At 39.6% G+C, this 27954-nt stretch overlaps 1 protein-coding gene across 15 annotated transcripts in view; it reads right to left on the reverse strand.

Moving 5' to 3' along the window:
* MICAL3 (microtubule associated monooxygenase, calponin and LIM domain containing 3) overlaps positions 1-27954 on the reverse strand; it is an 809998-nt gene that overhangs the window by 98170 nt on the left and 683874 nt on the right. For 12 of the 15 annotated variants that reach the window (XM_053718886.1, XM_053718885.1, XM_053718898.1 and 9 more), the window contains one exon: positions 143-193. The exons of the other annotated variants lie outside the window; for them this stretch is intronic. In XM_053718886.1, the coding sequence (XP_053574861.1) occupies positions 143-193 (51 nt within the window). The remainder of the gene's footprint in view (positions 1-142; positions 194-27954) is intronic. 15 annotated transcript variants of the gene reach the window in all.

The raw sequence follows: 27954 nt of genomic DNA on the forward strand, positions 1-27954 counted from the left end.
GTACTAGGTGTGTTCCCTGGCACAAAGACTTCAATCTTCTTGTTGTTTCAGATTTGTGGTGCAGGGTAACTTGCAGGAGACGGGTAGGGTGAGAGTGGGGACGTGTGGGGTTAGTACTGGGATGGGAATTGGGCATACATACCAGCTAGATGCAAATCGATGAGGTCACTGTAATAAGACTCTCCCCAATAGTCTACAATAAGGAATCGTGAAGAGAGTTATCTCATCAGAAACCAGAGTGATCAAGAGATTGAGCATAAGACATTGTAAGTGACAAACAAGAAATAAGAGAAAGCAAAGTAAAGCGAGCAGGTCATGAAGGTTACAAGGAAGACAGTGATCAAAATATGACACAAAAAATGGTGAAAAATAATTTGCCTTTTAGAAAGGAAAAGGAAGAGGTGATAGTTGCAAAAGAAATGCTAAAGCATATGAATAAAACCATAACAACAAGACATATCTTGTGTGTGCTATGTACTTTTCAGTTTTAGGTCATCACTGTTAAAAATAAAATGAGCAGAGCACTAACAGTGTTGTCAGAGAGAAAAAGAAATAGCAGAGTTAAATAGCAAAAGACAAGCAAAGACAAAGTGTACCAGACGGTATATATCATGCAGGCACAGCCACTCCAGATACACACAGATGGAAACATGACAGTAGAATGCAACAGTTTGAAAATAAGCTCAGTTACATGCTTAAAGTTGTGATACTAGGGTCTGGTGAGGGATAACACTGTAGTTACAAGTGAAGGAATCAATTAGGATGGAATTTAAAGTAATACACTTTCATGATTCAGACAGAGCATATAATCCTTTATCAAATCTGCTTAGTTTTCGTGGTGCACATTGGTTTAGCACTCTACGGCAGCTGTGTTTGTAACATTGTTATACGTTGCTCTAAATACTGCTGCCATAGAGAACAAAAAAACAAGGGCACGCTCCTGAGGTCCTACAAATTATCTGAATCATGAAAGTGTAAACTATGACTTCACTTTAACGATTCCATGTGTGCAATGCTTTCAGAATTTATTTTTGGAAGAGAATAGTTTAAATTTTTTTGACCTCTTAAATAATGTAAAGGACAGTTGGTAAACTATCTTGACATTCATGTTTCAGAATCATAGGTGGTCTTCTAATATAATACACTAAAGAGTATAAGAAATAAACAAGATATATTTCAAGGAAATGGGCATGGGTTCTGGATCCTTGTGTGTTTTTTGGGAAATAGGTATGAGACAGAAAGCAATTTATGCTTAGCTGATCAATTTCTTTCTTTCATGGTGGTGAGAGTTCACGAGCCAGTTGGGATTGAACTCCCTCCACCAGGAGACAGGCACAAATTACCCAACATATCAACAGCTTTAATCCCTCTCACCTCCTGATTCCCCTTAGTCTGTCATATAGCCGAGAAAGGAGAAGAAACAGAAAAGCAGGAAGAACAAAGCAGGGCAATGAAGTGCATGCCAGAACCATCGGATAAAAAAAAACTAAATGATTATTATTATGATCATTTATTTGTATATCGCCGCCAAATTCCGTAGCGGAAGAGTGGGTCTTGTGGATTCTCACCACCACGAAAGAAAGACATTTATCAGGTAAGCATAAATTGTATTTCTTTCATAAGGTCGTGAGAGTTCACAAGCCGTAACAGTTGGGATCCAATACCCAAGCTGTGGAGTCCATTATAACATGAAAAAAGGTTTGGACAAAAAACTAAGCAGGCACACCATTGACCAGACACTGCTGCCTGGAGAACTCTCCTACCAAAAGCGGACTCTGAAGAGGCAAAAACATCAAGATGATAAAACGTTGTGAAAGTATAGGATAGAAGACCAAGTAGCAGCTTTGCAAATCTATTCAATGGACACTTTGTTTCTGAAAGCCCAAGATGTGGAAACAGATCTAGTAGAATGAGCTGTGATGTGAGGTGGTTGTGATATCCCCTACTCAAGAAAGTCTTCAAAATCAGTTGCTTTAACCAGGAAGCCAAAGTGACTGAAGAAGCTTTTTGACCCTTAAATGTCCTAAAAAATGAAAAGACAAAGACTGTCTAAAATCCTTGGAAGCTTGAAGATAAAACCCTAACTAAATCCAAGTTGTATAAGAGTATGTAAAAAATCATAGTGAGTTCTCAAAACTGCCTTTTCCTAATGGAACACTAAATAAGGAGACTTACAATAATAAGTTGAAAAGCTCAGAAACCATTCTTGCTGATAAAATGGCCAAAAAACAACAACAACAAGGTTTTCCAAGACAACAGTTGAATGTCCACATTGTGCATAGGCTCAAAAGGATGAACTTGTAAGGATCTCAGAACCAAAACTAAGATTCCATGGTGGAGAAGCTGCTCTTGTATATCCGTTATTTTTATGGTACAAAGTGTAAAGAGCTGAGATTTGACCCTTCAAGGACATTGCAGATAAACCCTCATCTAATCCGTCCTGAAGGAACTGCAAAATCCTTTGAATTCAAAAATAATACCACCGGAAACCCTGAGATTCACACCAAGACAAAAACACCTTACACGTGTTGTAATACATTTTCCTGTAAACCATGCTAAGGAAGAACTAAAAACTCAATCTCCATGCCATGAAGTTTAGAGACTGTAAATCTGGATGTATGAATGGACCTTGTGAAAGAAGGTCCCGACCTAACGGAAGCTACCACAGGGGAGCATCGGTAGATCTGCATGCCATGTCCTGCGTGGTCATGCTGGAACAATGAGAATTACTGGGCATCCTTTGTATTTGATCTGAGCTATAAATTGAAGAAGCATAACAAGAGGAGGATACATGTATATCAGATGATAAGACCAAGGAACCATCAACGTATCTGTGAGAGTCACTTGAAGATCACTTGATCTCGAACAATATTTTGTGAGTTTGTGATTTGAGATGTCATCCTGTCTATCTCCTGTCTCCCCCCAACGAGTGACAATTTTTATTTGAAGTCTTCTTGGTTGAGAGACCACTCTCCCGAATGAAAGGTTTAATGACTGAGAAAACCTGCCTTTCAATTGTTGACTCACAGAATGTGAATGGCTGCAATTATGCACTGATTGCGTTCTGCCCAAAAGAGACCCTCCTCATTGCCAGAGAACTCTTGGTTCCTCCTTGATGATTTATAGAAGCAACAGCCCTGACGTCTGACTGAAACTGAAATAGATCTCTCTCTCTGAAGAAGGGGTCAACTCTGAAGGGCCCAGAAGATCACTCAAAGTTCTAATACATTTATTGGCAACCTTGCCTCCTGAGGTGACTAACTGCCTGTTCCTTCCGACACCTCAAGACTGCCCCAAGCCTGAAAGACTGGCATCTGTTGTGATTACTACCTAAGAAGGTCTTATTAAAGGCACTTCTAGGATTATGGACATGTGAGATATCCACCAGGAGAGCGATTATCTGGTCTTGTAATCCAGACATATTGACTGAGACAAGTCTAAGTAATCTCCATTCCACTGACGGAGCATAGAAAGTTGGAGAGGACGCAAATGAAACCTTGCAAAAGGGAAGGTATCTGAAGCTGCACCCATCAAACCTATAACTTCCATACATTGGGCAATTGACAGCAAAGCAGAAATCTGGAGATCTGCACACGCTGTTTGTAACTTTTTTCTGTGGTTCTCTGTTAAAGAAAGATGCCTAGATACCACTCCTAGAAAAGTCACTCTTGTACTTTGAAACAGAGAGCTCTTTGGAAGATTTATGTTCCATCCATGATCTCTCAAAAACTAAACTAAAGTCTCTGTATGAAGAGAAGCCAGATGAAAAGGAGGAGCTTGAATAAATTTCATCCAAATGAGTGACAGAAATCCCTCTTGTCTTTATAGTTGACAGCAGTGCTCCCAAGACCTAGGGGCAGTCACTAAACCAAAAGGGGGAGCCAGAAACTGATTTTTATCCTGAAATGCAAACCTGAGCAATCTGTGATGTTCTCTGTTAATGGGTATATGCAGGTAGGCATCCTTCAGATCTATTGTGGTCAAATTCACCTCTCTGAACCAACTGCAAAATTGTGCGAATTGTCTCCATTTGGAAGGTAGGACCCCTCAGAAATTTGTTCATAGACTTTAAGCCTAGAATTGGACTGAAATTAAATTCTTTCTTTAGTACTATAAAAGATTTGAATAGTATCCCAGGCGGTGTTCTGCCTTTGGAACCGGTACAATTACTTCCAAGCGTTATAAGTCTCGAACACACTGAAGGAAATCTGAAGCTTTCACTAGATTTCTGGAAACATAGGACAGAAGGAACCTACCTGAGATAGTCTAATTCAAAAACCTATTCTGTAACTATCTGAAATTATGTTTAATACCCAGGGAACCTAAACAGATCTTAACCAAGCCTGTTGAAACAGGTTCAATCTGCCCCCAACCAGAGAAGAATTTTGCATGTGGGACGCCCCTTCATGCTAACTTGGATGAATTGGAAGGGGATTTCTTGGACTTTTTTGATTTGTTCCAAAAACCTCCAATTTTTGTGAAGACAAGGACTTCTTTCTTTAGCCGTCTGAATTTCTTGAGTGATGAAAGGAATGAAAACAGCCTGGCCTTGCCTTATTCTTTGACCACTTATCCTGAGGCAAGAAAGCGCCATTACCACCCATAACAGTGGCAATAATGGAATCCAGGCCCTGACCGAATAAAGACTTGCTTTGAAAGTCTTCTATTAAAACCATATCAGCCAACCATGTCTTCAGCCACAAAGCCCTTTTAGCTAACACAGCTAAGGCCGTATTTTTCGCATTCAACTAGCAACATACATAGTTGCCTTGCAAATAAAAGAATTTGCAACTTTGATCCCCCACAAGCGATACTGCACCTCTTCTAGGGAAATTTCCTCTGAAACCAACTCAGAAAGTGAGTCACACCACAGAGTGACTGAGGCTGCCACACAGGCAATGTTAACAGCTGGCTTGAAGAGAAATCCTGTTTGCAAAAATACCTTCATGAGTTAGGCCTCCAGCTTCCTTTCCATGGGATCCTTAAAAGAGGTACTGTCTTAAAGAATGGTGGTGCTTCTTGCCAGAGTAAATATGGCACCGCCCACCTTTGAAATAGATTTCTAGAGCTCAGAATGAGTAGCAAGAACTGGAAACATGTTTTTGAATTTAGGGAATGGGACAAAAGCAATACCCGGTTTTTCTCACTCCTTAGAAATAACCTGAGAAATGGCTTCAGGAACTGTAAAACCTCTGCAGGTTTAGTTATAGGTTTAAACAAGAGATCCAGTTGTCTCCCTTCGATTAGGATGACTCCTCTACTCCCAGAGTCACTAAGACCTTAAAGAGACTGCAAATGTTCCAAGTCTGAATAGAAAAGGAGAAGAATCTGAATCTTTTTAAGAGGCAGAATCCTGTTCTTCTGACAAAAGTTTGCCATCAGAAAATGAATCTGAGTCAGCCGAATGACTCAATAGATTGAAGAAGCCTCCCAGTGCAAAATGTTTGCGGTTACCGGAAGACAGCATAACCCCCAACACTTCCTTAATCTGAGAATAAAGGTAATGTTTAAAATCAGGAGAAAAATATAAATTTCCTCCATGAGATGTACACACTGTAGGGGGCAAGTCCCCTGAGAGGGGAATGCATGAAATACAGGTTGAGAGTCGGTAATCCCCTCCGCATAACCATGACATAATTGCACTGGAGGACAGACCTGAACAATTTTGCAAAGTAAACACTTGGTCTGAAAACTAATATCCGCAAGTCCATCCTCTGAAGGGACAGGCTGATTATTAGAAATGGGGACAGTTCTAGATTGCTCCATCTTAGATAAATTAATGCGATAGTATACACCAATTTTCATATAACTGTATGTAATAAACACTCCTATAAAGAAGACTACAGATACTGCACAGATACTGCTCTAAAAATATAGTATAAAACCTTTTAAAAACTTACTTAGAAGCTCCCATTTTAGCACTGCTGATGAGGTTAGGCTGGGACACCCAGTAAAAGGTGCTGGGGAAACAGGAAAATCAGACACTCCCCACTCCCCTGCAGATGAAATGACAGATTATACAAACAGGAGCCGCGGGAATCTGTAGACATCAGTATACATCTAAAACTTTGGGGCTTGTTTAGGAGTCTAAAAATCAGCTCAATGTTATTAAAAAAATAAGCAAATCTATACATGTTTACAAAAAACACTCCCAGATAGGCTATATAAATGGATCATCTACAAAACATGTATGTAAAGAAAAATCTATTGTATAATGTCTTATTTAAGAAGACATTTTGACACAAATATAAACAGGCAATAATATTTCAAATACAACTGCATAAACTTTCTGGTCAAATATTTAGTGACAAATGCACTGGTACAGAAATAACAATAGCATTTTATATAATAAAGGTAACAAACACAGGGAAGAACTGTAGAATGTTCTGTGTATTGACGGAGCTGTGCTGACAGGAAAGGAGAGAGGGCGGTAGCAGAGGGCGGGAGCACAGAGCTGAGCGTGTGAAACAACATTAACCCCTCCGCCTCCAGAGCGTGATGAGCATAGTCTCTATAGCGCTCCTGTGAAACAATAAACGATCCCTTCACTTGCATTATATACACAATAGACTTTTATAATGTGCTTCTATAATAATACTAAATCCACTAGCCCATCGCTTCTGTACACTAGACCTGAACGGTCACCAGTGTTAAGCAAAATGTGAAGTCCCAAATGCTGCGCTGCATAGCAACACTTATCAGCCAAACTACATAGCGTATGTCTCTCAGTCGCAGCATAACCCCATTTAAAGTTCCAGATTACAAGTCCCCCACAATCAAGAGTCCCCTTGGCTCTAGAGTACCCCTTGCAGAACTGACAAAGTCTGTGGACTGTGAGTCAATATTTTGTACTTATCTGGCTGTGCACTCACACTACTGATCTTACCTGTGACCAGTAGTAAAGTCCCCATTCTAGTTAGGGGAAACTCAGGGTATTGTTCAGGATGTACCCCGATGCAGTCAACAGTAGGTGACTAAAGGACTAGTCTCAGCGACCACTGTGGCAGGATAGTGAAAGAATGACATTCACTGGCTATGGTACACCTATACACCACTCTGCCCTATTCTCTGCCATTTGAGGGGGATAACGGGAATCAGTGCATTTTGAGTACCCCTTTCAGCTCTAATATACTGTATCAGCAATGTACCATTCACCTATTCTCCTGGGAAGGCAAAAATTAAGACTGGGGGAGCTCAGGAGGTGGGAAAGGATTAAAACTCTTTATAATCCAATCAAATTTGCACCAATAGTACACTGTTCCCAGTGACTTTCAAAATATAACCCGGAGCTCTCACAGATTCGCACAATGTGCAATTAGCGGTCCCAGTCAGCAATCTGTATTGCTGGGAAGTAAATTAAAAACAAATACCCGAGCTGCTAAAAAGAAATGATACTTTATTCAAAAAATATATAAAAACAGGCTCACATGATATCAACATAAATTAGTACAGACATGCTAGGCACGTCTTATGAGTTTCGTCCCTGAAAGTCTTAATCATAAACAAATTTCCACCATATAATAAACTCTTCATCACAATCTTATTGGTTAATCGGATGTCTATACTTAAAATGTTGCTCTGGAGTATAAAAGAGACCGTGCTTGATGTTCAAAGACCTTATACATGCAACTCATTATTTGTTAACTATAATCCTCGTATTAATAGATATCCAATAGGATTGGAACATGCTATTTAACTATTAATTCTCTCACACTTCACTTGTATATAAAGAATCATTAGGTCCCCTAAATGAAGCATGCGTTAATAAATGGATTTGCAGAGATGAACATAGCTATAATATAATTATTACTAAAAATTGCCAACAATAATGGCGCTAATATAAATAATATAACAAGTACATAAAATCATAAACATATATTTAAAATGTACCTAATTTACCCAAATACCACAATGTGGATCAGCAATACATACGGTATATAGTAGAAAAATCTATAACAGTCACCGATGATGTTACGCAAAGTCTTGAAGAGATACAAGTGAACTTGTATACTGTTGCATAAATGTTGCACTTTGCGTCAATAGGTGCCGCTGTGTGAATGGCTTGTTCGTCCCTTCAGGCAAGCAGAAGATCAAATCTATAGGATACTTAAACAAACAGGTGTGGAACAGCACTACTGAATGGGGCTCATGAAGACTAGGGGCACTGCCAGGTGTCCACAGCACCAAATATCTTTATATAATCTTTATTAAGACAATTAAAACAGCAACGTTTCGGGGGTGATCCCCTTAGTCATGCTATAAGTTACAATACATGTGTACACAGCTTTTAAATCTTAGTTTTTCGCACCAATCAACATCTGGTTGAACAAAGGCTCCCTCTAGTGGGCATTATTTACATTGGTTTATGTGGCCACATAAAAATTTTTTATGACATTTTTGGCATATATTTGCACATAAAGATATTTTATATTATTATTATTATCGGTTATTTGTAGAGCGCCAACAGATTCCGCAGCACTATAAACAAAGGCGGAGTACAACAAAACAATTATAGGGATCACATGGGTAGAGGGCCCTGCCAAGAGTTGCACTGTTGTAGTCAGCTCTTAAGAAGGTGATCTACGAACAGCTGGACTCTTAGGCATACATGCTAAAGGGGTTCAGGGGATAGCAATGGAGGAGAGGAACTGGTATAAAGAATGGTTAGTGTAGGTTGTATGCATCCCTGAACAGTAGAGTTTTTAGGGAGCGCTTGAAGCTTTTAAAACTAGGGGAGAGTCTTGTTGAGCGAGGCAAAGGGTTCCACAAGATGGGAGCCAGTCTGGAGAAGTCCTGTGTAAACGGGAGTGTGATGAGATAACAAGAGAGGAGAAGAGTAGGAGGTAATGAGCAGAGCGAAGGGGATGGGAGGGAGAGTATCTGTAGACAAGGTCTGAGATATAGGGGGGAGCAGTGCAGTTGAGGGCTTTGTATGTCAGAGTGAGAATTTTGTGTTTAATCCTAGAGGCAAGAGGAAGCCAGTGAAGGGATTGGCAGAGAAGTGCAGCAGATGAAGAGCGACGTGTAAGGAAGATGAGCCTGGCAGAGGCATTCATTATGGATTGTAAAGGAGCTAGGCAGCAGGTGGAGAGACCAGAGAGGACAGAGTTGCAGTAATCGAGGCGGTAAAGGATGAGAGAGTGAATTCAAATCTTAGTTGTGTCTTGTGTAAGGAAATGTCTAATTTTAGCTATGTTTTTTAAGGTGGAAGCGACAGGCTTTAACCAAGGACTGAATGTGAGGAGTGAAAGAAAGATCTGAGTCAAGTGTGACCCCGAGACATCGGGCATGCGGGGTAGGGGTAATGATGGAGTTGTCAACCATTATAGAGAGATTGGGGGGTGGAGATTTTGGAAGAAGGGGGGAAAATAAGGAGCTCAGTTTTGGAGAGATTTAGCTTAAGGTAGTGAGAGGACATCCAGTTAGAGATGTGAGAAAGACAGTTAGTGACACGGGTTAGCAAGGAAGTAGATAGGTCTGGTGCAGAGAAGTAGATTTGGGTGTCGTCGGCATACAAATGATATTGGAAACCGTGGGACTTTATTAGGGAACCTAGTGATGACGTGTAGATTGAGAAGAGAAGGGGACTGAGAGGGCTGTGTCACAGATGCCGAAGTATTGGAGGGTTTGGAGCAAAAGAGGGTGGTCAACAGTATCAAAGGCTGCGGACAGATCAAGGAGGATAAGCAGAGAGAAGGGGCCTTTTGATTTTGCTGTAAGTAGGTCGTTGGTAACCTTAACAATTGCTGTCTCTGTGGAGTGATGGGGACGAAATCCAGATTGCAGTGGGTCAAGGAGGGAGTTTAATGTAAGCAAATGGTATAGGCGTGCATATACTAGTTTTTTGAGAAGCTTTGAGGCAAGAGGGAGGAGGGAAATAGGGCGGAAGTTGGATGGAGAGGTTGGATCAAGGGAAGGTTTTTTGAGGATAGATGTGACCAGTGCATGTTTCAGAAATGAGGGAAATATACCGGTGCTGAGGGAGAGGTTGAAAATATGTGTGAGTATAGGGGTAAGGGTAGAAGAGAGGGAGGGGAGTAGCTGAGAGGGGATAGGGTCAAGGGGACAGGTAGTGAGGTGAGAGTGCAGTATAAGTGCTGAAACTTCTTTCTCAGTAACAGGGGAGAAAGAGCTAAGTTTATGGCTATGTGGGTTGTGGTTGATTGAGAGCGTTTGATATTTTATATCTCTGCATATTGTCAATCTTTCCATTACTACAGCAATGTTATATTTAAAGTGGAGATATATTAAAAAATTAGGAATATGGGGAAAAATATGGAATATGGGCAAAAGAATGAAATAAACATTCTTTTTATGTATTTTACCACTTCTCAACAGTAGGGGGAATAGGAAAGAACTGAGAAGCTGGAAAAAACAGTATAATTTTAATTAGAATTAGGAAAAACAGGTCATAATCTTTGTTAAGACCCTTTGGGGTTAATGTGTCTAGCTTGTGGATCCACCACATTTCCTTTTGTTTCAGAAGTTTCTCCCTGTCCATGCTATTCCTAGGTGTTTTGATATGGTCTATGACCTGCCATCTTAATTGGCTTATACCATGGCCTTTTTCTAGGAAATCCTTAGACAGGGGAGCCTCCATATTTTTGCATCTAATATTAGAGCGGCGCTGGCTCATATGGTCCCTTACTTTGCGTGTGGTCTCACCTAAGTAAACCAAGGAACATGAGCATTTTATGAGGTAAACCGCATGGAAAGTTTCACTGTAGAACCCGTTTATGTCATACTTTTTGCCACTATGTGGATGATAAAAGTTAGGACCCTTTATTATCGAACTGCAACTCATGCAGTTCAAACAAGGGTAACTACCCTTCTGTTAGGTACCAATGAGTGTTTGTACTCCTAACTATGTCCCACATTTGTTTTTATCAAATGATCTTTTAAACTCTTTACCCTCCTATATGTCATTAGGGGAGGGTCCCTCAGTGCAGCTACTTGTTGATTACATTCACTCAAGATGTGCCAATTATTTCTTATATATTTAGAGACTCTATTACTAAGAGGACTATATTGCGACACAAAAACCATCCTGTTTCCTTTTTATTGTTTTTTTGTGTAGGATTTTTTATTTCTTCCATTTTGTTTTGTATCAAACTGAGGGGGTACCCTCTGTCTACAAATTCTTTTAGTAATTTCCTGCATTCTAACTTCACAATCCTTCTCCCTGCTCACTATTCTTTTTCTTTACTCTGAGTAGGTGACTCTTAGGCAGGGAATTGACCAGATTTCTTGGATGGAAGCCGTCATATTGAAGTAAGGTGTTTTTGTCCGTGTCTTTAACATATAAGTCAAAACTCAAACTGTTACCATTTTTATATGCCTTTGTGTCTAAAAAGGACACTGACTGCTCACTATACGTTACAGTGAACTCTAATCCCCTCACCATGGAATTTAATTCACTGACAAAGTCCATAAGGGATCCAATGTCTCCCCACCACACGCCAAACAAGTCGTCAATATACCGCCACCATATTGCTCCATGTTCTCTAAATTTCTCATTTTTATAAATTATCCTCTCTTCAAATTCGTTCCTGAAGAGGTTGGCGTATGATGGGGCTACATTGGAACCCATGGCCGTTCAACATGAAAAATTCTTTATATACAAGTGAAGTGTGACAGAATTAATAGTTAACTAGTATGAAGCAATTCAATTGGATATCTATTAATAAAAGGATTATTGTTAACAAATAATGAGTTGCATGTATAAGGTCTTTGAACATCAAGCACTGTCTCATTTATACTCCAGAGCAACATGTTAAGTATAGGCATACGATTAACCAATAAGATTGTTAGGAAGTGTTTATTAGCTTCACAGGTGATGTGATTAAGGCTGTAATGTCCGAAACACGTAAGACATGCCTGGCATGTCTGTATTTCTTATGTTGATGTCATCTGAGCCTTTTTATACATTTTTTTTATATATATTTATGAATAAAGTATTTATTTTTAGCAGCTCTGGTATTTGTTTCTAGCTTAAAGCTCTTGAAGTATTGGGTAATTTTTTCCTGGTGGAGGGAATTTAATCCCAACTGTTATGACTCGTGAACTCTCACCACCTTATGAAAGAAATCTGGGTAATTTTCCTGGTTTTAATATACACAGATCCAATGCATTTATGAAGATTAGACACATTTGGTATTATATACGGATATGAGAATAGAATAATAAAAGACATTGGCTGCTTGTGGAAATTGCTGATCTTGATTTGTTTATTTAAAAAAAAAAGAAAAAGGTATACATGTTTGTTTTTAATTTAAATATGGATCTGTGTGTGTGTGTGTAAATTAAGCATGCATCAAAAAAACTAAGAATTTTTGTCATTTAAATTCATGATACCTTGTGTTGAAAGTCAAGTGCTGTTCCATAGTGTCCCTATCTGCACAATAATACAATTAATAAAGACACCTGTGGTTGTTATAGCTGTTTAATTTTCCACTATGTGCTTTATATAGTGATACCCCGCAAAGTGAAGGCTATGATGCTAGACTGGTATAAAAACAGAATTTATGTTTACCTGATAAATTACTTTCTCCAACGGTGTGTCCGGTCCACGGCGTCATCCTTACTTGTGGGATATTCTCTTCCCCAACAGGAAATGGCAAAGAGCCCAGCAAAGCTGGTCACATGATCCCTCCTAGGCTCCGCCTTCCCCAGTCATTAGACCGACGTAAAGGAGGAATATTTGCATAGGAGAAATCATATGATACCGTGGTGACTGTAGTTAAAGAAAATAAATTATCAGACCTGATTAAAAAACCAGGGCGGGCTGTGGACCGGACACACCGTTGGAGAAAGTAATTTATCAGGTAAACATAAATTCTGTTTTCTCCAACATAGGTGTGTCCGGTCCACGGCGTCATCCTTACTTGTGGGAACCAATACCAAAGCTTTAGGACACGGATGAAGGGAGGGAGCAAATCAGGTCACCTAGATGGAAGGCACCACGGCTTGCAAAACCTTTCTCCCAAAAATAGCCTCAGAAGAAGCAAAAGTATCAAATTTGTAAAATTTAGTAAAAGTGTGCAGTGAAGACCAAGTCGCTGCCTTACATATCTGATCAACAGAAGCCTCGTTCTTGAAGGCCCATGTGGAAGCCACAGCCCTAGTGGAATGAGCTGTGATTCTTTCAGGAGGCTGCCGTCCGGCAGTCTCGTAAGCCAATCTGATGATGCTTTTAATCCAAAAAGAGAGAGAGGTAGAAGTTGCTTTTTGACCTCTCCTTTTACCAGAATAAACAACAAACAAGGAAGATGTTTGTCTAAAATCCTTTGTAGCATCTAAATAGAATTTTAGAGCACGAACTACATCCAAATTGTGCAACAAACGTTCCTTCTTTGAAACTGGATTCGGACACAAAGAAGGCACGACTATCTCCTGGTTAATGTTTTTGTTAGAAACAACTTTCGGAAGAAACCCAGGTTTAGTACGCAGAACCACCTTATCTGCATGGAACACCAGATAAGGAGGAGAACACTGCAGAGCAGATAATTCTGAAACTCTTCTAGCAGAAGAAATTGCAACCAAAAACAAAACTTTCCAAGATAATAACTTAATATCAACGGAATGTAAGGGTTCAAACGGAACCCCCTGAAGAACTGAAAGAACTAAATTGAGACTCCAAGGAGGAGTCAAAGGTTTGTAAACAGGCTTGATTCTAACCAGAGCCTGAACAAAGGCTTGAACATCTGGCACAGCTGCCAGCCTTTTGTGAAGTAACACAGACAAGGCAGAAATCTGTCCTTTCAAAGAACTTGCAGATAATCCTTTCTCCAAACCTTCTTGAAGAAAGGATAGAATCTTAGGAATTTTTATCTTGTCCCAAGGGAATCCTTTAGATTCACACCAATAGATATATTTTTTCCATATTTTGTGGTAGATTTTTCTAGTTACAGGCTTTCTGGCCTGAACAAGAGTATCAATGACAGAATCTGAGAACCCTCGCTTTGATAAGATCAAGCGTTCAATCTCCAAGCAGTCAGTTGGAGTGAGACCAGATTCGGATGTTCGAACGGACCTTGAACAAGAAGGTCTCATCTCAAAGGTAGCTTCCATGGTGGAGCCGATGACATATTCACCAGGTCTGCATACCAAGTCCTGCGTGGCCACGCAGGAGCTATCAAGATCACCGATGCCCTCTCCTGATTGATCCTGGCTACCAGCCTGGGGATGAGAGGAAACGGCGGGAATACATAAGCTAGTTTGAAGGTCCAAGGTGCTACTAGTGCATCTACTAGAGTCGCCTTGGGATCCCTGGATCTGGACCCGTAGCAAGGAACCTTGAAGTTCTGACGAGAGGCCATCAGATCCATGTCTGGAATGCCCCACAATTGAGTGATTTGGGCAAAGATTTCCGGATGGAGTTCCCACTCCCCCGGATGAAATGTCTGACGACTCAGAAAATCCGCTTCCCAGTTTTCCACTCCTGGAATGTGGATTGCAGACAAGTGGCAGGAGTGAGTCTCCGCCCATTGAATGATTTTGGTCACTTCTTCCATCGCCAGGGAACTCCTTGTTCCCCCCTGATGGTTGATGTACGCAACAGTCGTCATGTTGTCTGATTGAAACCGTATGAACTTGGTCTTTGCTAGCTGAGGCCAAGCCTTGAGAGCATTGAATATCACTCTCAGTTCCAGAATATTTATCGGGAGAATAGATTCTTCCCGAGACCAAAGACCCTGCGCTTTCAGGGGTCCCCAGACCGCGCCCCAGCCCACCAGACTGGCGTCGGTCGTGACAATGACCCACTCTGGTCTGCGGAAGCTCATCCCCTGTGACAGGTTGTCCAGGGACAGCCACCAACTGAGTGAATCTCTGGTCCTCTGATCTACTTGTATCGTCAGAGACAAGTCTGTATAGTCCCCATTCCACTGACTGAGCATGCACAGTTGTAATGGTCTTAGATGAATTCGCGCAAAAGGAACTATGTCCATTGCCGCTACCATCAAACCTATTACTTCCATGCACTGCGCTATGGAAGGAAGAGGAACAGAATGAAGTATTTGACAAGAGTTTAGAAGTTTTGATTTTCTGGCCTCTGTCAGAAAAATCCTCATTTCTAAGGAGTCTATTATTGTTCCCAAGAAGGGAACCCTTGTTGACGGAGATAGAGAACTTTTTTCTACGTTCACTTTCCACCCGTGAGATCTGAGAAAGGCCAGGACAATGTCCGTGTGAGCCTTTGCTTGTGGAAGGGACGACGCTTGAATCAGAATGTCGTCCAAGTAAGGTACTACTGCAATGCCCCTTGGTCTTAGCACCGCTAGAAGGGACCCTAGTACCTTTGTGAAAATTCTTGGAGCAGTGGCTAATCCGAACGGAAGTGCCACAAACTGGTAATGCTTGTCCAGGAATGCGAACCTTAGGAACCGATGATGTTCCTTGTGGATAGGAATATGTAGATACGCATCCTTTAAATCCACCGTGGTCATGAATTGACCTTCCTGGATGGAAGGAAGAATTGTTCGAATGGTTTCCATTTTGAACGATGGAACCTTGAGAAACTTGTTTAGGATCTTGAGATCTAAGATTGGTCTGAATGTTCCCTCTTTTTTGGGAACTACGAACAGATTGGAGTAGAACCCCATCCCTTGTTCTCCTAATGGAACAGGATGAATCACTCCCATTTTTAACAGGTCTTCTACACAATGTAAGAATGCCTGTTTTTTTATGTGGTCTGAAGACAATTGAGACCTGTGGAACCTCCCCCTTGGGGGAAGCCCCTTGAATTCCAGAAGATAACCTTGGGAGACTATTTCTAGCGCCCAAGGATCCAGAACATCTCTTGCCCAAGCCTGAGCGAAGAGAGAGAGTCTGCCCCCCACCAGATCCGGTCCCGGATCGGGGGCCAACATCTCATGCTGTCTTGGTAGCAGTGGCAGGTTTCTTGGCCTGCTTTCCTTTGTTCCAGCCTTGCATTGGCCTCCAGGCTGGCTTGGCTTGAGAAGTATTACCCTCTTGCTTAGAGGACGTAGCACTTGGGGCTGGTCCGTTTCTGCGAAAGGGACGAAAATTAGGTTTATTTTTGGCCTTGAAAGACCTATCCTGAGGAAGGGCGTGGCCCTTGCCCCCAGTGATATCAGAAATAATCTCTTTCAAGTCAGGGCCAAACAGCGTTTTCCCCTTGAAAGGAATGTTAAGCAATTTGTTCTTGGAAGACGCATCCGCTGACCAAGATTTTAGCCAAAGCGCTCTGCGCGCCACAATAGCAAAACCAGAATTTTTGCCGCTAACCTAGCCAATTGCAAAGTGGCGTCTAGGGTGAAAGAATTAGCCAATTTGAGAGCATGAATTCTGTCCATAATCTCCTCATAAGAAGAATTTTTATTGAGCGCCTTTTCTAGTTCATCGAACCAGAAACACGCTGCTGTAGTGACAGGAACAATGCATGAAATTGGTTGTAGAAGGTAACCTTGCTGAACAAACATCTTTTTAAGCAAACCCTCTAATTTTTTATCCGGGACGACGCTTGAATCAGAATGTCGTCCAAGTAAGGTACTACTGCAATGCCCCTTGGTCTTAGCACCGCTAGAAGGGACCCTAGTACCTTTGTGAAAATTCTTGGAGCAGTGGCTAATCCGAACGGAAGTGCCACAAACTGGTAATGCTTGTCCAGGAATGCGAACCTTAGGAACCGATGATGTTCCTTGTGGATAGGAATATGTAGATACGCATCCTTTAAATCCACCGTGGTCATGAATTGACCTTCCTGGATGGAAGGAAGAATTGTTCGAATGGTTTCCATTTTGAACGATGGAACCTTGAGAAACTTGTTTAGGATCTTGAGATCTAAGATTGGTCTGAATGTTCCCTCTTTTTTGGGAACTACGAACAGATTGGAGTAGAACCCCATCCCTTGTTCTCCTAATGGAACAGGATGAATCACTCCCATTTTTAACAGGTCTTCTACACAATGTAAGAATGCCTGTTTTTTTATGTGGTCTGAAGACAATTGAGACCTGTGGAACCTCCCCCTTGGGGGAAGCCCCTTGAATTCCAGAAGATAACCTTGGGAGACTATTTCTAGCGCCCAAGGATCCAGAACATCTCTTGCCCAAGCCTGAGCGAAGAGAGAGAGTCTGCCCCCCACCAGATCCGGTCCCGGATCGGGGGCCAACATCTCATGCTGTCTTGGTAGCAGTGGCAGGTTTCTTGGCCTGCTTTCCTTTGTTCCAGCCTTGCATTGGCCTCCAGGCTGGCTTGGCTTGAGAAGTATTACCCTCTTGCTTAGAGGACGTAGCACTTGGGGCTGGTCCGTTTCTGCGAAAGGGACGAAAATTAGGTTTATTTTTGGCCTTGAAAGACCTATCCTGAGGAAGGGCGTGGCCCTTGCCCCCAGTGATATCAGAAATAATCTCTTTCAAGTCAGGGCCAAACAGCGTTTTCCCCTTGAAAGGAATGTTAAGCAATTTGTTCTTGGAAGACGCATCCGCTGACCAAGATTTTAGCCAAAGCGCTCTGCGCGCCACAATAGCAAAACCAGAATTTTTGCCGCTAACCTAGCCAATTGCAAAGTGGCGTCTAGGGTGAAAGAATTAGCCAATTTGAGAGCATGAATTCTGTCCATAATCTCCTCATAAGAAGAATTTTTATTGAGCGCCTTTTCTAGTTCATCGAACCAGAAACACGCTGCTGTAGTGACAGGAACAATGCATGAAATTGGTTGTAGAAGGTAACCTTGCTGAACAAACATCTTTTTAAGCAAACCCTCTAATTTTTTATCCATAGGATCTTTGAAAGCACAACTATCTTCTATGGGTATAGTGGTGCGTTTGTTTAGAGTAGAAACCGCCCCCTCGACCTTGGGGACTGTCTGCCATAAGTCCTTTCTGGGGTCGACCATAGGAAACAATTTCTTAAATATGGGGGGAGGGACGAAAGGTATACCGGGCCTTTCCCATTCTTTATTTACAATGTCCGCCACCCGCTTGGGTATAGGAAAAGCTTCGGGGGGTCCCGGGACCTCTAGGAACTTGTCCATTTTACATAATTTCTCTGGAATGACCAAATTCTCACAATCATCCAGAGTAGATAACACTTCCTTAAGCAGAGCGCGGAGATGTTCCAATTTAAATTTAAATGTAATCACATCAGGTTCAGCTTGTTGAGAAATTTTCCCTGAATCTGAAATTTCTCCCTCAGACAAAACCTCCCTGGCCCCCTCAGACTGGTGTAGGGGCACTTCAGAACCAATATCATCAGCGTCCTCATGCTCTTCAGTATTTTCTAAAACAGAGCAGTCGCGCTTTCGCTGATAAGTGGGCATTTTGGCTAAAATGTTTTTGATAGAATTATCCATTACAGCCGTTAATTGTTGCATAGTAAGGAGTATTGGCGCACTAGATGTACTAGGGGCCTCCTGTGTGGGCAAGACTGGTGTAGACGAAGGAGGGGATGATGCAGTACCATGCTTACTCCCCTCACTTGAGGAATCATCTTGGGCATCATTTTCTCTAAATTTTGGGTCACATAAATCACATCTATTTAAATGAGAAGGAACCTTGGCTTCCCCACATACAGAACACAGTCTATCTGGTAGTTCAGACATGTTAAACAGGCATAAACTTGATAAAGTACAAAAAACGTTTTAAAATAAAACCGTTACTGTCACTTTAAATTTTAAACTGAACACACTTTATTACTGCATATGTGAAAAAGTATGAAGGAATTGTTCAAAATTCACCAAAATTTCACCACAGTGTCTTAAAGCCTTAAAAGTATTGCACACCAAATTTGGAAGCTTTAACCCTTAAAATAACGGAACCCAACCAAGCCCAAAGGGGAATACGATACCAAATGACGCCTTCAGAAAGTCTTTTCTATGTATCAGAGCTCCTCACACATGCATCTGCATGTCATGCTTCCCAAAAACAAGTGCGCAATAGAGGCGCGAAAATGAGACTCTGCCTATGATTAGGGAAAGCCCCTAGATTTTACATAGTTCCCAAGATTAAAATAATTCCTCAAGGCTATGGAGTATAAAATATGCTTATATATAAATCGTTTTAGCCCAGAAAATGTCTACAGTCTTAAAAGCCCTTGTGAAGCCCTTTTTTCTCTTTATGTAATAAAAATGGCTTACCGGATCCCATAGGGAAAATGACAGCTTCCAGCATTACATCGTCTTGTTAGAAATGTGTCATACCTCAAGCAGCAAAAGTCTGCTCCCTGTTTCCCCCAACTGAAGTTAATTCCTCTCAACAGTCCTGTGTGGAAACAGCCATCGATTTTAGTAACGGTTGCTAAAATCATTTTCCTCTTACAAACAGAAATCTTCATCTCTTTTCTGTTTCAGAGTAAATAGTACATACCAGCACTATTGTAAAATAACAAACTCTTGATTGAATAATAAAAACTACAGTTAAACACCAAAAAACTCTAAGCCATCTCCGTGGAGATGTTGCCTGTACAACGGCAAAGAGAATGACTGGGGAAGGCGGAGCCTAGGAGGGATCATGTGACCAGCTTTGCTGGGCTCTTTGCCATTTCCTGTTGGGGAAGAGAATATCCCACAAGTAAGGATGACGCCGTGGACCGGACACACCTATGTTGGAGAAAGCTTAATTTGAGGCCACGTTGCTCATACATAAAGTTGATATTTTACAGTTAATAAAATAGTACACAAGACGTATCCTAATGTTAAATCAAGATGTTTAGTTTATACAGTGATTAATATTAGTAATTAGAAAGAGTGAGTATATCATTTTGGTGACTTCCTGGAGTTGGCAGAAGCTTCCTGAGGTCTTTAGAGCCATAATTTCTCCTACCCAAATCATAGTTCTGCCAGTTTCAGTTCAGCTATAAAGAAATGTGCAGTTTTACTGAGCACCGATTAGCCACATTTATATAGCTTAGATACCACTTCCTTGCTATATTTGCTTTTTCTTTTATTACTTTGTGTGCATACTCATTCCTTGTTATGAAGAGTATGGACAGTGGTAGTCCAATATTTAAAAGCCATAAAACAATATGAAAATATCCCATAAACTCCTTCCATTGTGAAGATAAATGGGGAATGAAGAAAATGTCATTGGTTAAATATCATCTTTATTACAGCTTTCATTCTACAGATGGTGATAACATGCCACAAAGGGGACTTTGACAAGTTCTACACCCTGTTGGCCTTTCATCACCTCATGCAAAACATAGCTAGGACCGCTCTGATAAGAATGAAGAGGGTTTCCCCCAAATATGGGAAACAAAGTGGACCTTCATATGATATAATGTAATCACAGAGACTCTTCATGTGAAGGTAAAAGAGGAGGGATAATCGGCTTGTGGTAGTGGTTTTTGCAAGACCTTGACAACAAATTCTGATCAGGGGTATGCTAAAACTTTCAAGTAGTAATATTTAGTGAATATGTGCAAAACCAAATGGCTGATTTAGACATCTTCATAGTAATAAAATACCCATCTTATAATGAGACAATGGCTATTTTGAAATGGATTGTCCCCAGAATTTGAAATTCACTACTGACCTTAAAGATTTATACAATGTCAAAACCACAATGCTTGAATTAACCAGCTTTGTAAGAAACAAATGAGTAGTAGTGAAAACCGTTATCTCTTAGCAAAAATCAAACAAAAAACCAGTCCAAACATTTTATGATTAAGCGCCACTAGGTGGAGTAAAACGCATCAGCCTTTTTTCACCTCTAGATGTTATCCAGTCGGCTGTTCGATGGTTTTTACTTGATTCAATAAAATTGTGGATTTTATTTTCACAGCACACCTTGCAGTGCCATGGTTTTCATTTTTTGTTATTAAAAAAAACGGTGCAACACAGGATAGAACTCTGAAAGTCATCTAGTTGTCCATAAAGTCACCAGCACATTTCTTTTAACAACTTTAAAGACAGCTTATGAATTGTTTTAAAATGTGGTGATGCAAAAACCCCAAGAAACTATGGAGGATTAAAATGTCTGTAAACAGGAAAACATTATTTAGGAGCCCATAAAATTCAGATCATAAGAGAAAACAGTAATCTTCCACAAAACACCTGAACGATAATAAATGATGAGCTAACAAATGGATAATCCCTTGTCAAAACCATCTTGTAAACACCTTATGATTTAGTAAACTATCAAAGAAACCCAACAAAGATTTTTCCCTTCAACCAATCTAACGTAAGTTCAACAAGTCTTGGTGTTAAAACTAACCCGGGCTCATTAGACAAGAGAAACTAAATAATACACAAATATAAAAGTAACAATGCTATATAGGGTGTAAGGATATGGCTGATCTGTGGAAGTCCTCAATTCCAGTGATTGAAGTGGTTTCTTGTCTCAAAAACAAAATAAGAAAAATATAGTGCAATACAATTTGGTGAAAAAGAAATATTATCTTCACATTCGTAGTCCCACCAAGGGGTTACTCACACTTTGCTGAGCCTACCAGGCTCTAGGTACAGGCGCACACCCGGTTTTATACTGCCAGGTAACCAGTATATACCAACCGCAAACAGCTGCTTCAGGTAAAAAGATTATTTATTTAAAATACATAAAATCATTAAAAGCCACAAATATATACGTCAAAGTATACAGTCACTCGGGTATCAAACCAGTAGCAGAGCTTTAAGTGGGAGAGAAAATTTATCCTTTGGTAGGGTGGAGAGAAATAGCGTGCCACACCAGAAGCTGGTGTGGCACGCGATTTCTCTCCACCCTACCAAAAGATAAGTTATCTCTCCCACTTAAAGCTCTGCTATTATTTTTCTTATTTTGTTTTTGAGGCAAGAAACCACTTGAATCACTGGAATTGAGGAGGACTCCCACAGATCACCCATATCCTTACACCCTATATAGCATTGTTACTTTTATATTTGTGTATTATTTAGTTTATCACTTTTTATTTTCACATATTTATTCACCAATTGATTATTGTACTTTTTTTGATCATTAGACAAGAGAACTGAAGAAATTACTAGCGGCCCTTTTCATTCAGAAGAACTAGTTCCCAATGATCTTGGGAAAGCTAGAGTTTAAGTGTGTTTTCTCTGCTTTTGGAGTTTAATATTTTAAATTACTTGAGAAAGCAGAATAACTGGATGAAAGGCATTAGCTAGTCTGATTCTCTGTTACATCTTTTCATTTCTGGAATCCGCATTTAAGGAAATCTTTTTTTTTAGAAAACACTCATGTAAAGAAACTATCATCCAGTGACTAAGTAAATCTGCTGGAGACCTAAGATGTGAATGGCTGTTACTACTCCAAGCAGCCCAACTATTTTTCACTCTCCACTATTTTTAAAGTAAATGTCATGTAAAACTTAATACACACAAGATGCGGTGGTAACAAGGATCAGAGACAAGTTTTCATAAACTGCATATGCTTAATGTTTTCAGGAGAGATAACTCCTGGCAAGACTGTCTTCAAATAACTCTTAGAAGATTCTGAAAAAACAAATACCTAGGTGAACATACGGACATCTGTGATGATCATGATCCAACTAGGATGCAGAAAGTTCCTTAATCTGCTTTGCAATAGCCAGGAACAAACTCATACTATGAGTCAGATGACGTATCTTTTGGGACAGTTTTTTTGACACAAAGGTTTCATTGAACCAAGAAGCTCAACCGTAGATGACTCATGTAAAGTTGATGAAAAGCAAACACTTTAAACGCTCCCACCATCTAAGAAGACAGTCCAGATAAACAGTCACTTTGATTCTCTATCTAACCTCAGATTATTAAAAACAGAACTATGGACATCAGGAGAAAGTGAGTGTTTAAGGAGTTTAGACTTCTAAGAGTTCCTACCTTCTCCAAGAAGACACAAGACTTACAGGTTACACACAACAATTGTTTGATTCAATATCACAAGAATATGGTTCAGATATCACAACATGTAGTGTTATCTCACACATTAAACATTATAATGAAAAAATAAATAAAAAAATAGTCTATTCCTGCAAGTTAGATAGTAATTTAGCCTATCACACAAATTACACAATACATATTTTTAGTACTATAGAGAGTTAAATACAGTTAAGGACATAAAACCCACATTTTTCCTTCATGACTCAGACAGGGCATGCAATTTCAAACAATGTTGCTTTGTTCTCTTGTAATCCTTTGGTGAAAAGCATACCTAGGTAGGATAAGGCACAGCAATGCACTACTGGAATGTAAATTCTGAATAGTGGCTGCACATATACAGTATTCCACTTGTCATTGGGTCATTTCTGCACCTTCAACAAAGAATTCCACAAGAATGAAGCAAATCTAATAATAGAAGTTAATTGGAAAGTTGTTTCAAATTGTATGTTTGAACTGAATCATGAAAGAAAAAAATGGGGTTTATACCCCTTTAAGAAAATGAAAAAAAAAATCAGTGTTAGGAAAAGGTTAACAACATAGGAGGTTAATTATCTTTTTACTGTTAACAGACAAAAACATGGTACAAGAGACAAAGGAGCAAGGGAAAAAACCCCACAGGACCTATATTATGTAATATGTGATTATACTAGCTATAAATAGCTAAAAGCACTAGTTTAGTACAGGCATCAGTAATAAAGTGACTCTGTGCTTTTATCTATTTGCATTGATACGTGCAGTACCGCAAGTTAACACACTGAAGTAACCTGAACGTTACACTGCGCTACATGTAGAATGTGAGGTATACTTCTTTCACTTCATTACTGTCAATCATAATTACAACTAATTACTGAAACCTTTGCTTTTTGTAATACAATTTATAAGGACATGAAACAGCTTCTTTCTTTCATGATTCAGAAACAACTTTCCAATGTACTTCTATTATTAAACGTGCATCATTTTCTTGGTATCCTTAGTGGAAGGAGCAGCAATGCACTACTGGGAGCTAGCTGAACACAACAGGCGAACCAATAACAAGGGGCATAACTGTGCTGCCACCAATAATCAGCTAGTTCCTTGTAGTTCATTGCTGCCCCTGAGCCTACCGTATGCTTTTCAACAAGGAATACAATGGGATAGAAGCAAATTTGACAATAGAAATAAATTGGAAAGATGTTTAAAATTGAAGGGTCTGTCTGAATCATGAAAAAATTGAGTTTCATTTTCTTTCATGTAATTAGCAAGAGTCCATGAGCTAGTGATGTATGGGATATACATTCCTACCAGGAGGGGCAAAGTTTCCCAAACCTCAAAATGCCTATAAATACACCCCTCACCACACCCACAAATCAGTTTTACAAACTTTGCCTCCCGTGGAGGTGGTGAAGTAAGTTTGTGCTAGATTCTACGCTGATATGCGCTCCGCAGCAGGTTGGAGCCCGGTTTTCCTCTCAGCGTGCAGTGAATGTCAGAGGGATGTGAAGAGAGTATTGCCTATTTGAATTCAATGATCTCCTTCTACGGGGTCTATTTCATAGGTTCTCTGTTATCGGTCGTAGAGATTCATCTCTTATCTCCCTTTTCAGATCGACGATATACTCTTATATATACCATTACCTCTACTGATTCTCGTTTCAGTACTGGTTTGGCTTTCTACAAACATGTAGATGAGTGTCCTGGGGTAAGTAAGTCTTATTTTCTGTGACACTCTAAGCTATGGTTGGGCACTTTATTTATAAAGTTCTAAATATATGTATTCAAACATTTATTTGCCTTGACTCAGGATGTTCAACTTTCCTTATTTTTCAGACAGTCAGTTTCATATTTGGGATAATGCATATGAATAATTCAATTTTTTCTTACCTTAAAATTTGACTTTTTTACTGTGGGCTGTTAGGCTCACGGGGGCTGAAAATGCTTCATTTTATTGCGTCATTCTTGGCGCGGACTTTCTTGGCGCAAACATTTTCTTGTCATTTCCGGCGTCATACGTGTCGCCGGAAGTTGCGTCATTTTTTTGACGTTTTTGCGCCAAAAAATGTTGGCGTTACCGGATGTGGCGCAATGCTTTTGACGCCAAATAATGTGGGCGGCTTTTTTGGCGCTAAAAAATTTGAGCGTCATTGTTGTCTCCACAATATTTAAGTCTCATTATTTATTGCTTCTGGTTGCTAGAAGCTTGTTCATTGGCATTTTTTTCCCATTCCTGAAACTGTCATTTAAGGAATTTGATCAATTTTGCTTTATATGTTGTTTTTTCTATTACATATTGCAAGATGTCTCAAATGGACAGAAGCCACTTTTGGAAAAACGCTTAACTGAGTTTCAGTTCTACCAAAGCTAAGTTCATTTATTTTAAATGTTATAAATGTTTATCTTTAGCTATGGTTTGTAATAAGATATTATGTTATACTTTTACATGCGGAATCCATTAGTGTTTATGCTTTATATATTTTCTTTTCTTACAAGAAATATTTAGAAGACTTATAAGAAATATTTTTCTGATTCTATGTTAAAGGCTTTGTCTGAATTCGTGCCTTCTAATAAAATTTTTAGGTCTTTTTCACTTCTTTTTTATTGAAGTTTCAAATGACCAACAACATACTGATTTATCCTTCTCTGATGATGTTTTTTTCAGAAATTCTCTTCATCAGATATTGACACTAACAAATCTACTTTTTTATTATTTTATTATTAAAGTACATTTGTTCTTTGTTGAAAAGGTGTTGATTATTTTGGATATTAAGGTAACTAGTTCTTTAAGACTAGCTGACATTATTTCTTTAGAGGTTTTCTTTCCAATTCCCTATACTAGGGAATGGAATAGGCTGAGAATTTTCTTTTATTCCTTCTTCAAAAAGGTTTTAAACTATATTCTTTGCCAGCAGTTAAACTCAATTTGGAGGGTTCTCCAATTTATTGGGGCTATCTCTAATTCTACTAATTATGCTATTGTTTCTATAGCAAAATAGTATTTATTTTCCTTTAGATAGTTGTATCTTATTTATGGAAAATTATTTAGTTTCAGGTACTTTTCTTGGTCCTGTGATTTATTTGGATTTTGCAATTGCTTCATTTTCTCAAGTATCAGATTATGATTTATTTTAGCATTTTTAAAGGGACAACATTTACTAGACTAGGTGCTGTTGCATTTGTCTTGTTGTTTTGCATTTATTGATGCAAGTCCTCTGTATTGGCTGGTCCTTTAAACTGGACTATCATGCTAATAATTTCATTTGTGTCTTCATTTTATTGAATATTTTCGCAAATGAGGGTTAATCTATGTCTTTAGCTTTTTTAGCTAGAAGAATTTTGTGATTTAAAAAAAAAATAAAAAAATCCATATTTCCTTTGTTCTAAGATAATCAATTATTTGTTTTATAATTGGATTCAATTCTTAACTGTTACTCTGGGCTTCAAGGTTGAGTTCTAAGACTAAAACTTTAAGCTTATACTAGTTCGGTTGTTCTTATTAAGGAACAAATTCCCGAGTTCTTTCCCAAGTAACATGTCTATAATTGGAGTTTGAAATCAGCTCCCTAATTTTGCGATGTACGTGCCGTATTCCAGCTTGGCTGGTAAGGGGCAGGTTAAGGCTTCTTTGAAATTTATTTTGTCCAAATTTCTTTGATTTTATTCCAGCAAGGCTAACACTTTCTTTAACTGTGTTTCTGTCCCATATATTTTGGGTACTGTTGAAACATGGCTTGGCACTCATGGGGTTCAAGCGCTGCTCAGACCTGGAATCTTCTGGGGTATTTCTTCCAGTTTCTTTGGAGGAACCAGGTTTTGGAGTTTTATTCAAACTATTTTGCCTTTTTATGGTCTTTGATAGCATTATTTGTTTTCATTAGATACAATAAATGCATATTTTCATTTGTCTGTTTTCATTCAGATTATTTTCTGAGGATGCGGAATCTCATATGATTCACTTACTCTTCAGGACATAGTTAGAGGATCTTCTTTTCTAAAGCTCTTGATTCCTCACACAAGGGTCACCTTTTTTAGGTTTCCAGATAGTTTGTGTCTCTGTCCTTGTCTCTATCAGATAATGTTATTGGGTTCCGTCTATCGGTACCTTTAGTCTCTATTATTTCCTTCAGTTGCTATATATGCATAGAAGTTTTAGGTCTTATGACCACAGCATTGGATTCAATTCCCTTTGCTCATTTTCTCTAGAAAGAACCTTTTCAGTCTTTTATAAGTGTTGTTTCTTCAAGAACATGGTTGGAGGATCACTTTACCTAAAAGTTCGTTTGATTCCTCAGACAAGGGTAACCTTTTTAGGTTTCCTGATAGATTCAGTGTTCTTGATTCTGTCTCTGACGGACAAGAGGCGTCTGAAATTGGTTTCAGCTTATCGAAACCTTCAGTCTCAATCATTCCCTTCGGTAGCCTTATGCATGGAAATTCTAGGTCTTATGACTGCTGCATTGGACGCGATTCCCTTTGCTCGTTTTCACATGCGACCTCTTCAGCTCTGTATGCTGAATCAGTGGTGCAGGGATTATACAAAGATATCTAAATTAATAACTTTAAAACCGATTGTTCGACACTCTCTGACGTGGTGGACAGATCACCATCGTTTAGTTCAGGGGGCTTCTTTTTGTTCCTCCAACCTAGACTGTGATCTCAACAGATGCAAATCTGACAGGTTGGGGAGCTGTATGGGGGTTTCTGACAGCACAAGGGGTTTGGGAATCTCAGGAGGTGAGATTACCAATCAACATTTTTGGAACTCCGTGCAATTTTCAGAGCTCTTCAGTCGTGGCCTCTTCTAAAGAGAGAGTCGTTCATTTGTTTCTAGACGGATGATGTCACAACCGTGGCATATGTCAATCATCAAGGAGGAACTCACAGTCCTCTGGCTATGAAAGAAGTCTCTCGAATACTTGTATGGGCGGAATCCAGCTCCTGTCTAATTTCTGCGGTTCATATCCCAGGTATAAGACAATTGGGAAGCGGATTATCTCAGTCGCCAAACACTACATCCGGGCGAATGGTTTCTTCACCCAGATGTATTTCTTCAGATTGTTCAAATATGGGGACTTCCAGAAATAGATCTGATGGCTTCTCATCTAAACAAGAAGCTTCCCAGGTATCTGTCCAGATCCAGGGATCCTCAG

This window comes from Bombina bombina, chromosome 6, assembly GCF_027579735.1.
Source record: "Bombina bombina isolate aBomBom1 chromosome 6, aBomBom1.pri, whole genome shotgun sequence".
In the NCBI taxonomy this organism is placed as follows: Eukaryota; Metazoa; Chordata; class Amphibia; order Anura; family Bombinatoridae; genus Bombina; species Bombina bombina.